Below are 19,768 nucleotides of genomic sequence, written 5' to 3'. Positions count from 1 at the left end.
CTCACCGAGCATATGAAATTAAGAAAAGGGAAAAGAGGATAAGACGAGGAGTTTCTGAAAGATTTAAACAGTTTTGTTTTTCATTTTATTTATTTCATAGTTTAATGTTTTTATTAAATTTAAATTGTTCCATTTCAGTCATTTTTATTCATTATTATTATTAAATTTCTTTATTTTTAGTTTTTTTTTCTCTCTCTCTCTATCTCTATCTGTTTATTGGCATTTTTGTATCTTTACAAGGAAGCTGTACTTTCAGACAGGCACAAAGTGAAAAATCCTAGAATAACCTGGAACTGTGCATTTGGCCAGTCTATATATTAATCCCACATGTTTTTTTTAGTGCTTTTTCCTGGAATTATTTTGATTCTGAATCAGCTTAAAGTAAGAAGTGCATCATTACAGCTACAATATTTCAAGTCCTTAAGGCTCCAATACTCACTATGTCTTTGATAAGGAGCCAATGCAACAGCATAGGCAAAAACAAGAAATAATTTCCTCCCAAAGTACCAGCACAACACCAGTCTGAGTAAAGCTACAGATTCTGATTAACTTCATCCTGATGCAAACTCTCAATAATCTAATAAATGTGTTATTTTGTGAGATTTTTTATTTAATCTAATAATGACAACTTCCCATACCCCCTGTTACCTTTGATGCACCTCAGGGAGGCAGGGACCCCAGTCCAGAACCACTGATTTGTGAAGTTACTTTCAACTATAGAACATAAAAAAAAATCTGCTAAAGAGATCATGCATTATGAAATAAATAACTTCTGAACTCACACTGTCTATAATAAACCTGCTGTGGTGATCCTACGTGCGTACGTTTATTAACACAACTCAAACACTAAGTGGTAAATGCCAGTTCAGCATGCCAAACAGTTTATTACTACTTCTTAAAGACAAAGGAAGCAAATTACAACAAAAGCAGACTCTCTTATTGGGGAATTGATGGCCTCTCAAGGCAATCTGCGCCTCTTTTGGTTGACGAATCAGCCGTAATTGCCATCCACAAAACAGTATTTGGGGCAGATATGTAAAATAAGAAGTTTGTGTGCACGATGCAGCGTGGTGCTTGTATGAGTCACGTCTCTAAAAAGAGCCGCTTGAATAAACCTCTCTCAATTTCTACACCCCCACTGCTCCGGCAGCGCTCGCATCAAGCGCAGGCAGTCCATCAGTCTAATCGTTTATCCACACTGCTTTAGTGCGAAGCCATACCTACACCTGCACTGCATGCTTCAGCAACAGGTTAGCCCCCTTTCCCCACCTCCCTTTATTTCTCCTCCTCAGCCCCTCTCAGCTGCAACTGTTTTCCTCCCACGGTTTGAAATATTTATTCCTGTCAAATCAGGTTTAAGTAGAGAAACAAGGGCATCTGCAGGAGGCCTGCTGTGCCAGGAGCTGTTTGTTGCACAACTGTCAAATTCATAAATAGAAAGGTTACAGTGCAAAAGAGTAACCTAGTGTGGTCTAACATGCAGGGTGTCAACCCAATATACTTGCTTTTACTGAGCAAAATTTAAGCTACACTGAAAATCTTAATTTAACTAACAAAAAAAAGGGATTTGAGAGTATTTGTTATAGAAATTGATCCAATTAGATTGTGTAGTAACCTACTGCTTGATGGGGAGGCTCTGAAAAATTCTAAATCCAAAGCATTGTGAGTTCTGAGGCCAATTGACAGACACATCTTTTTGATAAACCAAAGATATATTAAAATTGAATGCAACCAATGATATTATGAAGATAAATGTCAAAACAGATCATATACGGTGACTGCATGTTTGTTGAAGTGCCCAAGCACAGTCTCTCATAATAGAGCAGGTATACCAGGATGCAAAGTACTTATAGCTTCAACCACAGTGATGGAGTCAACAAATGGAGCAAACAGAAAGATTAAAGCAAAACTTTACAGTTCAAAGGTGAAGCAATGGCTTCTCTTTATGGCAGAGCAATAGAGCTACTGCTGGAATAGTCAGAAATCCTGCACGACTGACATTAAGTGGTTTAATAAAGTAATTTTGATCACATTTCGGGCGCTTTGTTCCATTTTGTTAAGAGATCTCCATCTCACCCCTGACTGAACTCTCTGTGTTAGCTTGGGGGAATAATCATTCTATTGTGGTGTTTGGGTCTGTCATTTGTAATTATTATCATGATTATTATTATTTGCTCTGTCTTGCTATTCTGTTTTGTGACTGTACTATTTTATTGTTTTGAATGTTGGTTAGGCTGTCATTGGGTACTTGCCGTGTTTGCTATATGCTACGATATTTGCTTGTCTATTTTTGAATCTTTTTTAAGAAAAATGTTTATTTTATAAGTCTGAATGACTGCATCTTTGGATACAAGTTATTGATAACACAATGAGTCTAAAAGTATCTTAAGAGTTGCTTTTACTTTGGGTTTTGATCCAGTATTGATTTTATGGTTTTTATTGTGAGACTTTGTCTTTGACTTTAGTTAAACTTGTACTTTAATGTTTACTAATTGTTCTATGTCTTGTGTTTTTACACTTTATTTATTACTGATGTATAGCACTTGTTTTAGCTGTTGTTGTGTTATAGTGTTTGATGAATAAAGTTGATATCGTATGGTAATTAATCCACAAATAAAATCAGTCACAATTAGGGCTCTAAATGAACTTTTTTTTTAAAACCAGCCAACGAGGCTGACTGATTCCTAAAGTTACCAGCAAATCAGTGTCAATTAGAAAGATTTTTGGTGGGAACAAAAAGCCAAATTATAAATGTAAATGAATACTTTTAATCACACTTTTTTTTTTTTTTTTGATTTTATTGATGTTTATGTGGAAATACAAAACAACAGAATTTTCTCAACTTTCTCTTTTCAACCTGTCCTGACAGTCTTTGCCTTGAGGCTGTCCGGGTGACTTTTGGCAGTTTTGTTGTTATAATAGCTTGTTATGGTAATCCTTGCAGTATGGTAGGTTGTTTTCCTGATGAAACACCAGCCACTCCTGACCCTGAAGCCATTTTTTATTAAGCATCTACATTTTCTTTGGCATCAACATTCCTAATGCCTCCTTCCTTTTCTTATAATTAGCCTCTTTCTTTACATCATCCAACCAACTACACAACTGAAGTGTATTTTTGTTTCATAAGTCACTTTGTTTTAATTTCGCTCCTCATTCGGCTGCACTTTGTTCAGGCAACAGCACTTAAATGAAGCTAAAAGCAGTGTTCATTGGAAATGTAGTGATAACACTGCCAGGAAAAATAACTGAAATGATTTGCTTCAATTATCACCTGCTAAACTGTCCTGTACATTTTCATTTATACCCAGAAAAAAAGGAACCATTTGTGGCATAATATCTGTAAAATGTGAGATGTAAATATCAAATCATTTTGTTCTGATTAGAAATGTTAGGCGACTGAGTGAACTGCACTCAAGGTTTGTTGTCTGCAAAAATCTTGATCAAAATGAAAGAAAAACTAAACTAAACAAAAAGAGTTATACATTCATATCCTTATAATATATATGGTGACAAAAATTGAGTTACCTGTCTCATCTCAGGTTCCTCCATGCTGTACTGGGTACCGGCTGGCCCCTCACTCACTTTGTCTCCCAGAAGGAAACCCAGCCGCGTCATCAATGTGTTGGCTGCCTCATCCACCGACGGAGGGGGGCCCAGCTCCTGGCTTGACTCCCCTGCGGAGGCAGATAGATGAGAGGAGGTGGATGAGGAGGAGGAGGAAAGAGAAGGCACAGAATAGATAGAGAAAAAGAAATAAAATGGATAAGTGGTGGGCAACTGGGACAACTGCAGCCATAAACATTTATTTTCTGGTTCATGTCTACATCCTGTTTGCTTGGAAATCCTTAAACGTAAAACTTGCTTTGCATTAAACTCAACAGAGACGACAGACATGGACACAGAATACTCAGCACCTGTCCTCAGGAAAACAAATGAAACACCCTTCAGTACCTGAGATTCCCCGTTGCTCAGAGCAGCGCATAACAAATTCCGCAACAGCTGGACTTTTGCTTCAAGTATCCTCTTACATAAACTCCAAAATTCCTTCAGCCTCTAGAAGAATAGTCCCCAAATGTTTACACAAACCTCTTTTCAAACTGGGAAGCAAAAAGTCGTCCAAACTGACGACAGCTCCTTCCGCACCACTCATCACCACTGCAGCGTGAGTGACGTAATGAGAAACGCCCTTCACCTGTGTGTGAGTGTGGGCGTGTTCCCACATCTCTATCCTATTTACAGAGACTGTCAGCACTAAAGAGAGCAAAAGAAAACAGCAGGGTGAGCCCGCATGGTGATCAAAACCACATAAACACTAAGAGAGCCTAGGGATTTGAGTTGCCAACTTTGAAACAGGACCCAAAGAAAAAAAAATCTTGAAATCCCTGAATGACCTCATCTTGTCACCTGGTTGCCAGGTTACTCTCCACCCATGACTAACCCTCACTGGTGCTATCATGTTTTTCAATAACACCTGGCTATCATGCCCTGGAGGTTCCTCCTACATTGACATCTATTTAGTCTGACACAATTCACCTCAGTGCTGCTCTCAGAGCAGAAGTTTTATTAATTACTCACCCTGCTGGCTGTGGAAAGATCAAATACTGGCTAGCTGTAACTGGATGTATAAAACTTTAAACTGGTCCAGACATGAATGATACTGAAGCCAACAGCTTAAGATGGCACGTTTTTTTAAATAAACAGCAGTTAAACAAAGACGGCTAGTGGCAGGACCAGTTTTCTCAGTCCTCTCCCCGCGAGGCAAGTTGAACCCGACAGGCAGGTAGCCACACTAAGGTCTAACTGACAACCATTAGACAGTTCCAGCCACCACACCACCTCTCTGAAGACAGACAGCTTGTCTAAAGCCTGTTGTCTCCCACTCGTCAGCTCAAAGACACAAAGACAGACAGGTAATCTAAAGCCCTCGGCTACTCTCCTCCATTCGCTCATGGGCAGGGAGGCAGAGAACTGCCAGGATCCTCATTAGATCGACACCAAGTCCCCTCTGAGTGAGTAAGTAAGGCAGGCACCTTCTGAGGGCGGGGAAAAACCTTTGAATCAAATGGGGATGACTTGCTGCAGAGCTTTAATAAAAACACACACACAGCAGCAACCTATAATGAGGTAATCACAACACACAATAGACCCAAAACAAGGTAATCATGTACAAGCCCCTTGATAAGATTGCTATGGTTGTTACTCTTTCTGCAGAATGCAATTATGAGGGGAATTTAAAGCCACTAAATCAGTGGATTTCCCTTGAGGAAGAGGGCAGCAATATAGAAGTTATGGTCAGATAAGTTGCAGCTCCCAACTTCCCACTTGAGCCTACCTGAAATGGCCCTTGGCTGGTTGAGTCTACTTCCATATTTCTTTCTTAATCTTTGTTTATTTTAATTTTATTCATGATTTTTTTGTTTTTTGTTGTTTCTACTTGTTTGGTCTTTTAGATTATTAATATAATCATCATTGTCAATATCACTATTAATTATTACTTTTTAGCATTATTGTCTATGTATATATATTTATGCCTGTATTTTCTCTCTCTACTCTACCCAAAGCAAAAATTGCATATACCCATCTAATGTCATATTTCCTAACCAAACATGTACCTGCTCTATTTTGTTTTTATTTGCCCTTCATTTTCTCCTTCTCACATATGTTTATATAAGGTCTCATGTCCTGTATTTTCACACTTGATATCGCCATTTTAAAAATGTAAAAAAAAAAAAAGATAAGTTACAGTTCAACCTCCTTATGTAATATCACAGAGATGCACGAACGTCAATGGGAAAGCACCCATCTGCTGGTCATTCTGAATTATAAATGCATATTTTGTATGTCTTTGTACGCCTGCCTGTCTGGACATGAAGGCAGTGCAGGCTTCTTAGTCGACAGGCAGCTAGTAGTGAGCAGTGAATACATTAGCCCTGATTAGTCAACTGCTCCTGGGGGGCTTGTGGCCCTGTGATCAAGCAGGGTCTCTGTCTTTTTCTCTCTCTGCTTCTGTATAAGTGTACTCTCATCCTGTTTATCTTCATCTACCTGTCTACACTGTCATTGCTTTAATTCTAGTATCTTATTAAAAGATCGTTGTCACATCCAAAACTCTGCAGGGGAGAGTAGTTTGTCTATGTATCTTCTGATGTGGGAGCAACATTTCTAATTTGGATGCAGGGATCACAGCAGCTCTCTTGAGCTAAACATAAGAAATCTCTTTGAACATCCTTTAACTCCAAAAATACCTGCAACAAACATGTCAAGGCACAGTTTTTTCTCTTTTTTCCTCTTTTTTTTTAGATGGTACCACAATCAGACAGCTGCCATTTAAAATCAAAATCTACATGTTTGTTTTAGAAATAAAAAGTAGAAGTCACAGCAGGCATTGATGCAGTTTCAGTGTATTTTTAAACGCTCCATTCCTTGCAAATGATACAAATGAGCTACTATAAAGGGATTTATTACCATAATGCAGGGGTTTTATGTTGATTTTTTTCCATTTCCAGCCCTACTTTTTGTTCTATAAATACAGATCATGACAATCAGACAGAATGCCTCTTAGTGAAACCACTGACAACAAATATCAACATGACTTCAAAGAGAGTTGACAGCACTTGGAATGTAACGCATGCCTTGAGGAACTTCAGACGTTCCTCATCATGGTGACACCGTGACATCCTCAGTGATAAAATACGAATAAAAAAAAAAGAAAAGAAAAAACAAAACAACATATCAAGCATAAAACACATCTTTTTTCTCAAACTAGCCCACCCAACATAAACACACACACACACACACACACAAAGACACACTCCTCTCCATTGGATTCCTGAGCTGAAAAGGAGACAGATGGTTGCCATAGCAACTATCTTTGCACGCTGCTAGGAATGTGTTTCTGTGCAAGCGCATCTGTTTCTGCCTGGCCGTCCACAGATCTACCCTCTCACACCTAGAGAAGCTGGAGAGAGAGACGCATATGTGCCGTAAGCAGGGGACTGGACCGGACAGGAAATGGCATTAATACTCCCGGGGAGCAGGTGATATAACACAGCATTCAGTGGCTCTAATTTCACACACACCTGAACACTCTAACATTCACATCAAGCAAATTTTGTGCATATCTCAGGAAAAAACAAAATAATAAAAATGGTCTATTTATTATAATACGTCAGGATGTGGTGACAATGATTAAAGGTTAAAAACTGCAATAAAAAACTGCAAAGAAGTATGTTCACACATATTTTAAAGCTTTGGGTGACAAAAAAGCATGAAATGTAATGCAAGCGCAGATGTTTAGGGAACGGAAGGATGATCGAGAGATTAGACGAGTGAATTTCACATTCCTGATGTGGATACTAGTGATCTTATCTGTGCAGCGCCAGTAAGAAGTCTCACACATGAAAGCAAGCAAACACTCATCATCACAAGTCTGAAGAATATGAGGAAGTATGAAGATATGCAGAACGTGCACACACGCAAGTGTTCAGCAGAGATTTTACTTTACAGTTTAACAGTGAAGACATATTTATAAGTGTGTTTTGATAACTTGAGCAATACTTCAAATCGATGAGCAGAACTGACTCACGGTCACACTGGATTGTCATATGATTTTTCAATCAATGTAAAGTTATGTGAACGATACCATAATGCGTAAAACAAACAAATTCATGACTGAACTGTAATCTTTTATCACTTCAAAGGATACTTAGCTTACGGGGTTAATTTTGTCGATATTATTCTGTTTTTGGTCATTGGTTTTTATAGCTGTGTTGGGCTCAAGTGGAAACCTCCGGTGTTGAAAAGTGAAGCCTATGCGAAAGTGCAAAAAAATTGCAGTTTACCCCTCATCCGCTAGTGGCTGGCTCCAAAACAGAGCAAATCCCCATAGAGTCCCATGTTAAAAAGACCAACTTCACAGCAGAAATAAACATGTTTAAAGCCTGGTACAAAAATCCATTTTAGAATCAATAGGTCAAGTTTACCTTAATGACAACTGTGAGGGGGGTAAATATTTTTCTAACTTATCCATTTGGATGTTATTTAATCTTGAAATTTGGCATAATTAGGGGCGTGTCCTTTTGATTGACATGTATCCAATATTGCAGCAAGAAGGGAGAGTGCAGCATAACACGATCCGAGTTGGCTCAATTAGCTCTTAGCTACAGGCAGCTCGGAGTTTCATAGACGTCAATCATCCACCCCTACCTTCACGGTCCCCCTCTTCGCTCCGCCACTTCGCCCATTTTTGTATTTTCCAGGAGCGACGGCAGGCGTGACGCTACCAAGATGGCGATGGAAGGAAGCGCCCAACAAGCTTCACTTTTGCTCTTCAGAAACCTACGGGTGACGTCACGGAGGCTCCGTCCATCTTTTATATACAGTCTATGGTTAGGCTGAATGAGCTCTTGCACTTTGAACCACCACATCATCACCACCACCACCACAACATGAAAGGTGTTTTTCGAAGGAATGTACTGTATGAATCTGTCTACATGGGTAGAGAACTTGCTTTGGTTCAGCCAGTGAAATAGGTTATTAAAGTTATGTGACTGTACATGCTTTACAATCGCTAATGAATTACAAAAACAATGGTTATATGTACATCCAGAGCAAAATTTCAACTCTGGACCTTAACTTAAAGTAAGAGTGTGTAAGAATTACTGACACCTAGTGGCAAAGACAGGCACAGACATGACATCAAAGGCTCCGTCCACTCTGACCAATATCAGATTTTTTAATGACAGTCTGAATGGTGTAAATCCGTTTTTTGTTTTTTTTTAATCTGACCCAGGCCACTTTCATATGTGGTCCTAGATTTGATATGTATCTGATCTGTGTGGAAGCGACCTCAGAACTCAGTCATGTCGCATTTCATCCGACTTTGACGTCCCAGAAATCAAACAAATCTTCCTTTTTTTTTTTTTTACTGTTAATGGAAATGACGACAAAATAACACCATCACTTTAAATATATATACGAATTAAGCAAAGTAATGCAATGAAGGGAGGCACGGGGTGTATTTACAATTACAATGTGTTAGCATGTGGGTAGGGTCGAGTTTTATAGCCTACATTGTCGGGTCAGTCCAAATTTCTCTTGAAGATATCCATGGGTCAGGTTTGGTAATCATCCTAACGGGGTCGGGTTTGGTAAAATTGGCTGCATTGTCTGTACATGCCACTGTATTGCTCCACAAAAGGCCACTGTTAATATTTGTGCTCTTCTTTTCATTTATCAAGTGGGCATAATCAGTTCAGAGTGGGAAAGTACTTCCAAACTGATTAACAGACGGGAAGCCTCCATTACATCCATAAATACTTTGTGACGTGTTATCTTCTGTGCATGCGTGCCACTTCAGGGCAACATACCATTTATACTTCAGTAGGGTGAATATTGCATTGAAACGATGTGAAAGACCACGCAAAAAAAAAATGTTTATTAAAAAATCTGATTTTAGCATTAAGACCCGCAGTGTGAACGTAGCCAAATACCAAGCACAGTTTTGAATTGATGGTGGCTGTGAGAGACCAAAATTTTACCAGATATAAAAATGTTTTTCATTTGCGAGTCCAGTGGAGTCAGGTTGCGAAGACTGCACTACAGGTAACTACTTCAAATTTGTACTGTCTTCTTCTATGTGCCTTTTAAGGCATTACTTATTCCAAATGGTGCTCTAGCACCTTTTTAACAAAGCCGGTACATTGCAGCATTAAAACTCAAAGGATTCTTACTTCACACACAGTTGTTTGTCCATTCAGATACACCGTAGTAAAAATGGTGGTACAAATATGGCAGCTGTCATGTTTGCTGACCCACAGAAAGTAGATATAAATGGCTCATTCTAAGATAATAAAAACATAACAGCTATTTTAGTAAAGTGATTAATAACCCATAGAAACACAGTTTTTAATGATATATTAATTTTCTGTCATTGACCTTTGATTGTGTTGCACACTGCACCTTTAAGTAAAAAAATATTCTATTAAAAATTCCATTCAGATTTTTAAAAGCACAGTGTAATTCAGAAGTTAAATTCCCAACACAACTATAACATTTCTACTCATACAAGTCCTAATCCCTTATCCATATCCCTCAATCACACAAAGCATTAATCTACTCAGGCTTCTCCATCACTTCTTCATCACCCCAACGTGTATCTTCTTTTCACCTCAGCCTCCATGTTCTAAACTCCAAAGTTGATGCTGCTAGATCTTGTGACAGAAAATGAAAACAAGCCCAAAAACAGTTGAAAGTGCTGCTTATTATAATCAACTGCAAAAAAAAAAAAAGCATATGATATAATATTGTAATTAAGATGGATAAATATCTACACTAGTACTCAGATCCAGATTGCTTACTCTGAATATGACCTTATTTGGTCATAAGGTCATCAGAAAATGCAGATTATTCAGGGTAAGGTCTTAATCAGATTAATGCTGTTAGCATAAACATAACTATGGACAGTCATTTTTATTGGGAAAAAGAAATGACTAAATCTGATTTCAGCTGTTTTTAAACTCAAAGTAGCATCACTAGATATTGACATTTTAATAAAGGAAGGCTGAGGAGAAGGCTGAGTTCTAACATCATTAAGAATGCTTTCACTCCATTATATATATATATATATATATATATATATATCTGGAGGATTGCTGGCAGCGAATATTACAAACTATCTCACAAAATATTCACAAACAACATTTATGAGACTACAAATTTCTTTGTAGGCCATAAAAATCAGCTGATACCTGCATTCCTCCAGGCGACAGTCAGCAGCAGCAGAGCGTGGACTAGCAGCAATCAGATGTTTAAGTCACTGCCCTGCTGCTACATATGCCAGGTAGGCCTTGTTAAGAGCTCAAATGTCCATCTGTCCACCTGGGAGGTAAGAGTGCTTACCCTTGAAAACTCATCCCAACCCTCACGGCTGTTTTCTAGCCCACAATATTATTGCACGGACAGAGAATTCCTGTATGTAATCAACTGCTTCCCTGCCTCAGTGGCAGCGCAGATTACTACTTCATCCCTGAAATGTCACATCAACAGGAGCTTTTAGCAGCTCATAACTGATCTACCACAGTCTATTTCACAAGACTGATGCTAAATAAAGCCAGAGTCAACAGTTATCATCCAGAAGATTCAACAGCAGGCCACTTTCTATGCTATTCAGGCTTAGACAGGTATAAAAAATATGATGAAAATATATTCTACTATAAATTACCTACTTAGAATTCCCATAAGGCAGAAATTTGACAGAAGAGGCTGACAGATGGAGAAAGCTGGTAAGACTCTTTCAACCATTTTCCTAAATCACACAAGTTAAGCCTTAAGGCTCCCCATTGCTACGTTTCTCAAGTCTTCATCCAGCTCTGGGGTGCTGCAGCATTGTCCCGCTCGACTGAGAGGTCCACATTCACAGCAGAGGCTGAGCCAACAAGACAGGGCACTAAGCTAACAATCCCCAGATGAGAAAGCAAGATATACCAGAACAGAATCTCAGCAGAGCACTAACTGAACCAATTCACTGTTCTCACCGAAGTGAGGATGGGAAGCGAGAGCAGGGCTTGGAGGTGGGGGGGGTGAATCTGAACTGTCCACAGGATTACCGAGCAAAAGCTGGCAGTGAAGTTAACAGAAAACAGCGGCGGCACCTAAACAAGCTCCGAGAAAGCAGCAAGGGAGGATTAAAGAGACAGGGAGGGAGGAGGCAATGAGGGTGGGCACAAGCAAAGCTATTTGATTAATGACCTTAGCCATGTTTTCATCTTACAGCAGCCGGCAGAATAACTGTCAAAGCGACGAGTTCACCCATTCTCTTTCTGTGCCTCTGTACTTGATTTACACACGGAAATCAACATGCAAAAAATGAAATAAATATCACCATGAAATGAGGAATGAGCATGAGCTGGGCCAAAAACTTACCAGGGCAGTATGTGTCCAGGTCTGGATTCTTGGCAGTGGTGGAGGTGTGTGTAGGGGAGCCAAGCTCTGATTGTGGAATGCGAGGGCTCTCCACAAACTTTGCTTTCCGCAGAGGGGCTGGGAGCAGAAAGCATACACAAATATAGAGAAGGAAATGACACGTGCATACACAGAAACACATACAGGCACGCAAACACACAGATCAGGGAGATGAAAAACAAGAAAGAGAGGAGTGACAGTGACAGGATAGAAAGGGAGGGGGGACACAGAGATTATGACCTTGGAGCAGCACACCGATAAAATGAAAACATCCTGAAGGCTTTCTTGGGCAGCTTTGTTTTGCCTTGAGTCAGATAACACTAAAGCATGAGTAAACAAGCAGGATGGGCAATCAGGAAATGGGTGAGGATAAACCTGCACCCGCACCAAAAAAAACATCACCTCACGGATGAACTATAAAAACACCACCATACTTTCTGAGCGAGGGTCTACATTTAACTTCCAACACTCATATACAAACAAGAAAGATGCACCAGTTAATAAGTGCAAAAGCTAAGTGTTTTCTCTTTGCTTGTCCGGTGTCATAATCACAGTAAGAATGCAAATGTGATCCATTTTGGGAATGTCCTCGCACCTGACTGCGACACGACGTCTGAGACATGGAATGAAGTCATTCAACAAGAAATTCACAGAAACAAAAGCTGTAGGTGGTGGGTGCAACATGATCTGTTTTCTGAGTTCTTGGTTACAGCACAGTGATGTTATCTTCCGCTACACAAACCAGGTAACAGAATCACATACTCTGCTATCAGCAGCAGGTAAAGTACACAAAAAGCCTTAATTTGAGATTAAAAGGAAATGTTAAAGAAAACTTTTACCATGCATTCAGTGGCATTCTTTAGTTTGTGCAATGACTTTGCTTGGGCTACTCTGACAGAGCTGGACACAGGCCCAGCTACACAAACAATTCAGCTAACATCAGCTACACCGTGTAAGCCCCTCTTACTCAATTTATCCTTCTACCTCTTTGTAGTTGTGGAGGTTTGGGATGGGCAGGAGGTGAAGCATAATTTACTCCTAATTGACTAATCTGGTTAAATAAGGGTTTAAAATAGATTATCAAGAGAATGCCACAATTGTTAACCATCATGGGGGAGTACACGACCAAAGCAGTCCAGAGGGGCAGTGCTGTCTTCAACCAGACCGTGGGTGAAGCATATGCTGGAGCAACAATGGCTGCACAACAAGAATAGGCTTCTTACCAGTCCTGTTTGAGGTTTAAGTTACAGCTAATGTCTGTGTGGGTATAATGGGTGAGACCTGAGTTTTCTCTGTCGATATACTGCAGAGAATACTGCATAAGTGCAGATTTTTGGTCAATGCAAAGTAAATAATACAGATTATTCTTTGTCTTTGAAGACAAATCTACCTTTTTAAATAAGCAAGCTTGTGGATATTGACATCAGGAATATGAATCCAAGACATCACAAAGATTTTCCAGTAACAGTGTCTAACAATATTGCACAAATCTAGGTGTATGCATTACTTTGTGTCACAAAGTAATGCATACACTAACTAGCATATTATGCTAGTTAGCGTAATACACTAGCATATTATGCTAGTTAGCGTAATACACTAACTAGCATAAGTAAGTATATTATGTTAACGTATTATATATTACTAGATAACTAGTATTACTAAATATTAATATTTAGTAATATTACTTAAGTCATTATACTGCTTTTGCATTTGTTTGCTTCTTTGCTATTCTCTGCACAAATTCCAAATAAAGCAGCTCTCATTCACAGATATTTCTAGCTGTTGTCAGGTGGTGAGATAAGTTTGAAATTGTGACTCATATTAAGACTAACCCCTGGTCATAATAAAAGCAATTACCACTGCTGCTCTGTTCTAATAAAATCCTAGTTTAATAACTGTATCATGACACATAAGCCAAGGATAAAGTTTGTGCTGTGATTTCATGAACATGCACAATGGTCAGTTAGATAAAAACTTAAAAGTAATAGTCATGAATCTTTTTTTTCAGTCAACTGCACATGTGAAAGCACAACAGTCCTAAAAAAATTGCTCAATTTGTTGGGTGTAAGAAAAGTAGCTAAACCAAGCTCACTGTGCTGAATTCAGAATATTTCAGAAACTAAGTGATGGAGTGACCAGATTACATTTCCCTTCTAAATTATACTGCTAGCACGAGTGAGACTGAGAATAGCAAAGAAAAGACTATGCTTAATATACTGAAAATGAATGGAATACAAATGCAACAATTCCTACAGTAAATAAGTAGTAAAGGTAAAACCATCCCACAGCACGAGGATGAGAAAACTGCATCTACACCAAAACCTAATGGCTCATTCCTCATCTCAATGCTGCAATCTTCAGTCAAACTCCACTCATCAATTAATACAGTCATTTAAATAAAATGAGTATTTCTTGTGGGGTTTTTCAGAGAATTTCTTCAGATTGATGTCCATGAGTAAAAAGTCAAAGCACTCACTTGTCATGCCTGCAGCATTAATACTGTGCTGGAATGGATCGAAGAGGATTCTGCTAATTGACCAAATCTAGGAAATGAGCCAGCACAGATGCCTCAGAGAGAAACTACAACCGACAGCCAGAATGAAAGGGGACCCAAGTTATCCACGACTGGATGACAGCAACTCTCACTGAGAAATACTGAATTCATTCTGTCTGACTTGGCTGGTGGCAAGTATTTTCTGACTTGTGGAAGAAGTGTTGCTTTTAACACCAGAACTGATTCATGATGGACACCTACAGGTGATTAATTTTTCTCAGACCCTCAGAGACTGGATGTTGATATCCCTGATGTACCTTTTGAATTTTTTTTTTTTTTTATTTCTTTATTCATTTTTTAACAACACAGTCATAACTGGTGTAGCAGCTTTGTCTGTGTGTATATATTGTGCACACTTCAGCGAGGGTGTACTCTTTGTTTGGATCACTTAGAATTTAAGCTGCATGAACCAAACAATGAATGGAAACCTGAATTAGTTGAGAAGTCTTGACTTAATTAAAAAAAAAAAACACCACACAGTTTAAAATATATATAATTTTAGATATTATAAAAAAAACTCAAGCTCAAACTTTGCTTAGAAGTTAAAATGGATAAATTAGAAAAAAACGAAAAAGAAAAATAACCCTACTGCTGACTGAAATGGCAGGAAAATCTTTCATGTTAGATTTTTCTATTTCTCTTTCAGCCTACATTTCTGACTATTTTTGTTTTTTTGAGAAGCTGCTCTTGCACCTGCGCTCCCAACCTGCTGTACTGTCTGAGCTTTCATCTGTCAGCATTTCTGCAAAAACACAAGCTAAAACATTTTAAGGTTTACAAAGCTATTCTGAAATATGTCACATTTCATTCTTGGAGTTGCAAAGGTGTCCCTATCATGTTGTAGCAATCATTGTATGGAAACACTAAATACACCATCCACTCTCAAACACACACTCCAAAGCATATAAATTTCTGAATATATTATGGTGAGAAGGAGATTACCATGTCTTTTGTTAGTGGTCTCTCTGATCTCAACTCTACAAAATGGTGAAGAAGAAACTCTGTGTACTGGAGTAAATCCCCTCTATATCACTGGTTCCAGGAGACTAAATCCCATGGACTCTTCTCCTGCAGTGCTGTTGTCAGTCTGTGCCAGGATGAGAATGGTTGACAGTGTGATAGATGGCAGCAAGCAAATCCACTCCTCTAATGAGCTTATAAATAAATATATCTTGTCTGCATGTGCAGATGCATGTGGCCATGAAATGGATATTTGTTACTAGCTGTGCATGTGAGGGTGTGAAAATGAATATGCATGTGACATGTATGCATGTGAGATTATGGGGGGAAAAGGGGGTAGAGGGAATACAGCGAGGAAAGAAAAAAAATAGTGACAGTGAAGATGCTAAGGGGCAATGTAAAAAGTTAAAGCTGATTTCTATTCCTGAGACTACCAGGAGACACGCAGCCTTTGGTGAAGTCATAAGCAGAAAAGAAAGCAAGTCAATTTTGTGATTCAAATTTGCAGGGTGTTGTGCATTTAAAAAAAAAAAATGACAGTCCCCTCGGACACAACCTGAGCTTTCAACAATTAAATGAGAAATCTGAATATGAATTGGGAGCTCCAATGTGCAGTGCATATTTACTCATGTATGCAGATAAGTGACTGATAAGCAAACAAAGGAGACATTTTTTTAATAGCAATGAAGTATTGTTTCTGCTCTGTCTCAGTTACATTCAACCTCAGGCACCCACTCAGACAAAGGCATTGGCGCCCACACATGCATGCATTGATATATACACATGCGCACAGCAATAATGTGGGTGAGGACATACATGCCTAGCTGTCTGCAACCTAAGCAGAGCTTTGCAGAAACTGAACACGCGGCTCTAGTCACTATGGCAACAGCAGAGTGCAGGAAAACAGGGGAAGAGTTGTCCACCTCTCTAAGGTGGTGGTAATGCAGGGAGAGGGGAGAGGCTGACTTTACAGATGCTAAAAGCCTGCAATGATTTTTCTCAAATGTAATCAGAGACTCTTTTATTGACAAATCTCAGCCACTTTACAGGACCGCGTCTTTCTCTTTTCACCTCAATACAAAGAAGTCAGCTTTTAACGATTCAAGTCTCCTGGTTTTTTGTGTTGTGGCTATGAAAAAATAGTCTGCTATGACCTAAAAAAAAAGATGATAGTCTTTGATTAATTTATTTTCAAATGTAAGGTTATTCAAGTGGCATTTACTTATGTCTGACATCCTCCATACAGCATCTAGTCCAGGAAAGCTGAGTAATGTGGAGCGCTCTATGCTGGAGCCTGGTCCAAACAACATGACATTTAAATATCAGTGTTTAGTTATTAGAGTCCAAGACTTCTTTCTTGGTGGTGCACCGCAATTAATACCAAACATTATTGAGTATTTATTACTGTCTTTGGACACTGATTAATAAGTAGACTAGCCCCTAATAAACCCTAATAAATATATATAGGCAAGTTGTTTGTATATGTTTGCTCAGTTTTTAATGAAAATGGAGAACCAAATAATATTAATAATATTATAACATTGCCCTGTCATATTTTCTCCATATACTGAACTTTAAAGTCTAATCCAATTGTAAAATGTACGTATGTGTGTGTGTGTGTGTGTATATGTGCTCTTTTTTCATACCATCTTACTAACTCCATGTGTTTTAGGATTTGTGTGATTGCATATTATCTCTCAAAGCTTAAAACAGTTTTAGATTTCAACTTTCCATGTAGCAAATGAGCGCATAAAAGACATATTGCATACTTTGAAACACAGATGCAACAGCTCATTATCAAAATGGAAAAGGAACTTGTGTACTGAGACATACCTATTTGACCAGTCTTTATATGAGAGCGGGAGGCTCAGTCCCTGTGTGTATATGGTAATCTGACTCAGAGGCCACAAATGATGTTGCTTGCCCCTCTTGTTGATTTGTGAAACAAAACAATGCAGAACAGATGTTGCTTTGCAATGCAGAGGCTGCTGACAGTCAGTAGCAAGTGCAAGTCCATTAAAGTAGGCTGGCCTCTCCCTCTTTTATGTATGCATGCATCTGCAAACACGCACTATCGTTACAGCCTCGGGAGGATTAGCAGAGCAAGGTGAAGCACTGGCAGAATTTTAAGAGGGTTGAGGGAGGGGCTGATGAGCTAAGGAGCACTCATTAGCTGAGCTCTCCCTAACCCAAAAAGCTGTTTATTTCACATAGAGTTATTAGGCTTGAATTGGCACAAAACTAGTCACATAGATGTTTTTCCATTGAACTGTTTAAAACCATCCCAACTCTTCATACAGCATTGTTTTTGCAGGAATCCATTTTTGGAACAAGGCTACTGATCAGAAATCTCAGTGCTTTAAGACTTGATAGAGTATATGTTGCACAATTTATGTTCTGAAAGTTGGATTAACCAAACAGCCCACAGTGCTGTGAAACATGTTTTCTCCTTTTTTTAAGAAAACATTACAGAAACTGTTAGAATAAATGGCTGAAATCTCTCTGAAATCACTTATTTATAAGACTGTACAATTGACTTATTATAAAAAACAGGATGTTTTCAGAGACTAATTGGCTCATTTTCTCCATGCCATCAAAGAGTAAATTACTGACGTCACAATTTAAAGCAACAGGCCAATACCGGTTTGCATTCTTGGGATGGAATGAGTGCATGCTAACTTTTTCTCCAAAGTAAATAAATACCAAAAACCTTGAGTTGTTTGAGTTGTTATGTTAATTATATCAAATTTAACACATTATTTCCATGCCACAGCTTATATATTTGGTTCATGTCTTCTGTTAAAATGAACAATTTAAATCCTCTGAATTTAGTCATTTCAAGATATATTTTACTTCTATACACCATAACAGTTATACTAATTTAGAACTGATATTACTAAAACATTTGAAATATGTTTAGAATATTGCTTACATAAGTTTAGGAGCTCCAGCAGCTGTGCTTCATTGACAGCTTCTTGTACATCAGTGCAATGCATTATGACAGCTGGCGGATTAATGATAATCAATTCTATTGTGAGATACTTGGAATCCAGTATGTAGGGTCTATAAAGTCCTATTATATAATAAGGCAGGACTTAAGTATGCCAACCATACAATACAGTCCTTTAAATAATGAGTAGTGAATGATTTCAGACATAGCTGTTGAAACATTAATCCTTCAGGTTGATGTTATTTCAATGGAGAAGATCAATAAGGTTTGTTTTATTGATATTAACCATTCTTTTGCCCTGAGCGCCTTTAATGTTATACTCCAGCTCTGGTTTGCATTTGTGTTGTATGCATCCTGTTAATGTCCATACGGAAGACTTTCTGGGCAGCCGCCTACTCCTGTACACAAACCCTTTGTTGCTGATGGAGTCTGGTCTTGTGACTCAGTCATAAAAGTACAGAAGCCGTCACTATAAATGAGCGGTTCCGTCATTGTTAACTTTCCTTTCTTATGGTTCCTCTCCTTCGGTAGTAAGGTGACACACAGGAGTGAACATGAACTTTTAACATGACCTTCCTCGGCCGGAGATGAGGAAGGCCTGCACTCCTGAGGACAGAAACAGGCAGTAGAGTTGAATATGAGACTGCTCTGGGTAAGTGAGAGTATTATAATTGCCAAGGACACCACTTGATACGGTTGTCTAATAATAGCCATACTGCCTTGACTTTAGTTCCAGCTGGAGTTCAGCTCCTGGAGGGGATATTTATAACCACCCTGCTACGCTTTACTTGAGAACCACACCCTTGTCATTGAGAAAATCCGACGAAGCTGGATGTAATTCAGAGTCTTAAATTTTTTCTGTTTCTATTTAATTAATAATTAGACATCAAATGGGACAAAGAATAGAAAAAAAGGTATTAATTTACTGATTCTAGCTCCCAATTTTCAACTGCTTTGATTCTGGTAATCTCTCACCATCTTTAGTACAACATGTAATACAACATCAAAGCTCCCCAAATTCTTTTATATCTTATAAAAAGCTGTAATCAATTGCTGCTCTTATGTAATCCCGTAAACACAGCGAGCAAATTGACTGTAGCAGAGCTGTGATGCAGACAAACGCCTCACAGCAGATCAGCACCCTGAAATGACTGGGCAAATAAGCTAACACCACTCAGACAAGTTGTGAATGTTAATATTGAGGCTGGTGCAACTGTGCCATCCTGTGCAATAGTCTGTGATAGTTTGGATTCGTATGGAGACACACATACATACGAAATAACACATTTTGGGTTTTTGACCAGTGTGAGTATCTCACAGAGAAATGTTTGCTCAGCCTTCCC

The 19,768-nt window shown here is 38.7% G+C and overlaps 1 protein-coding gene across 11 annotated transcripts in view; it reads right to left on the bottom strand.

Annotated features, from left to right (window-relative positions):
• tanc2b (tetratricopeptide repeat, ankyrin repeat and coiled-coil containing 2b) overlaps positions 1-19,768 on the bottom strand; it is a 158,329-nt gene that overhangs the window by 42,839 nt on the left and 95,722 nt on the right. For 7 of the 11 annotated variants that reach the window (XM_041973144.1, XM_041973145.1, XM_041973147.1 and 4 more), the window contains 2 exons: positions 11,923-12,039; positions 3,526-3,674 (listed from right to left, as the gene is read on the bottom strand). In XM_041973144.1, the coding sequence (XP_041829078.1) occupies positions 3,526-3,674; positions 11,923-12,039 (266 nt within the window). The remainder of the gene's footprint in view (positions 1-3,525; positions 3,675-11,922; positions 12,040-19,768) is intronic. The other 4 variants (XM_041973149.1, XM_041973155.1, XM_041973153.1 and 1 more) reach the window with 1 other exon arrangement.

This window comes from Melanotaenia boesemani, chromosome 21, assembly GCF_017639745.1.
Source record: "Melanotaenia boesemani isolate fMelBoe1 chromosome 21, fMelBoe1.pri, whole genome shotgun sequence".
NCBI lineage: Eukaryota > Metazoa > Chordata > Actinopteri > Atheriniformes > Melanotaeniidae > Melanotaenia > Melanotaenia boesemani.
This window is presented reverse-complemented; position numbering and strand designations above follow the sequence as displayed.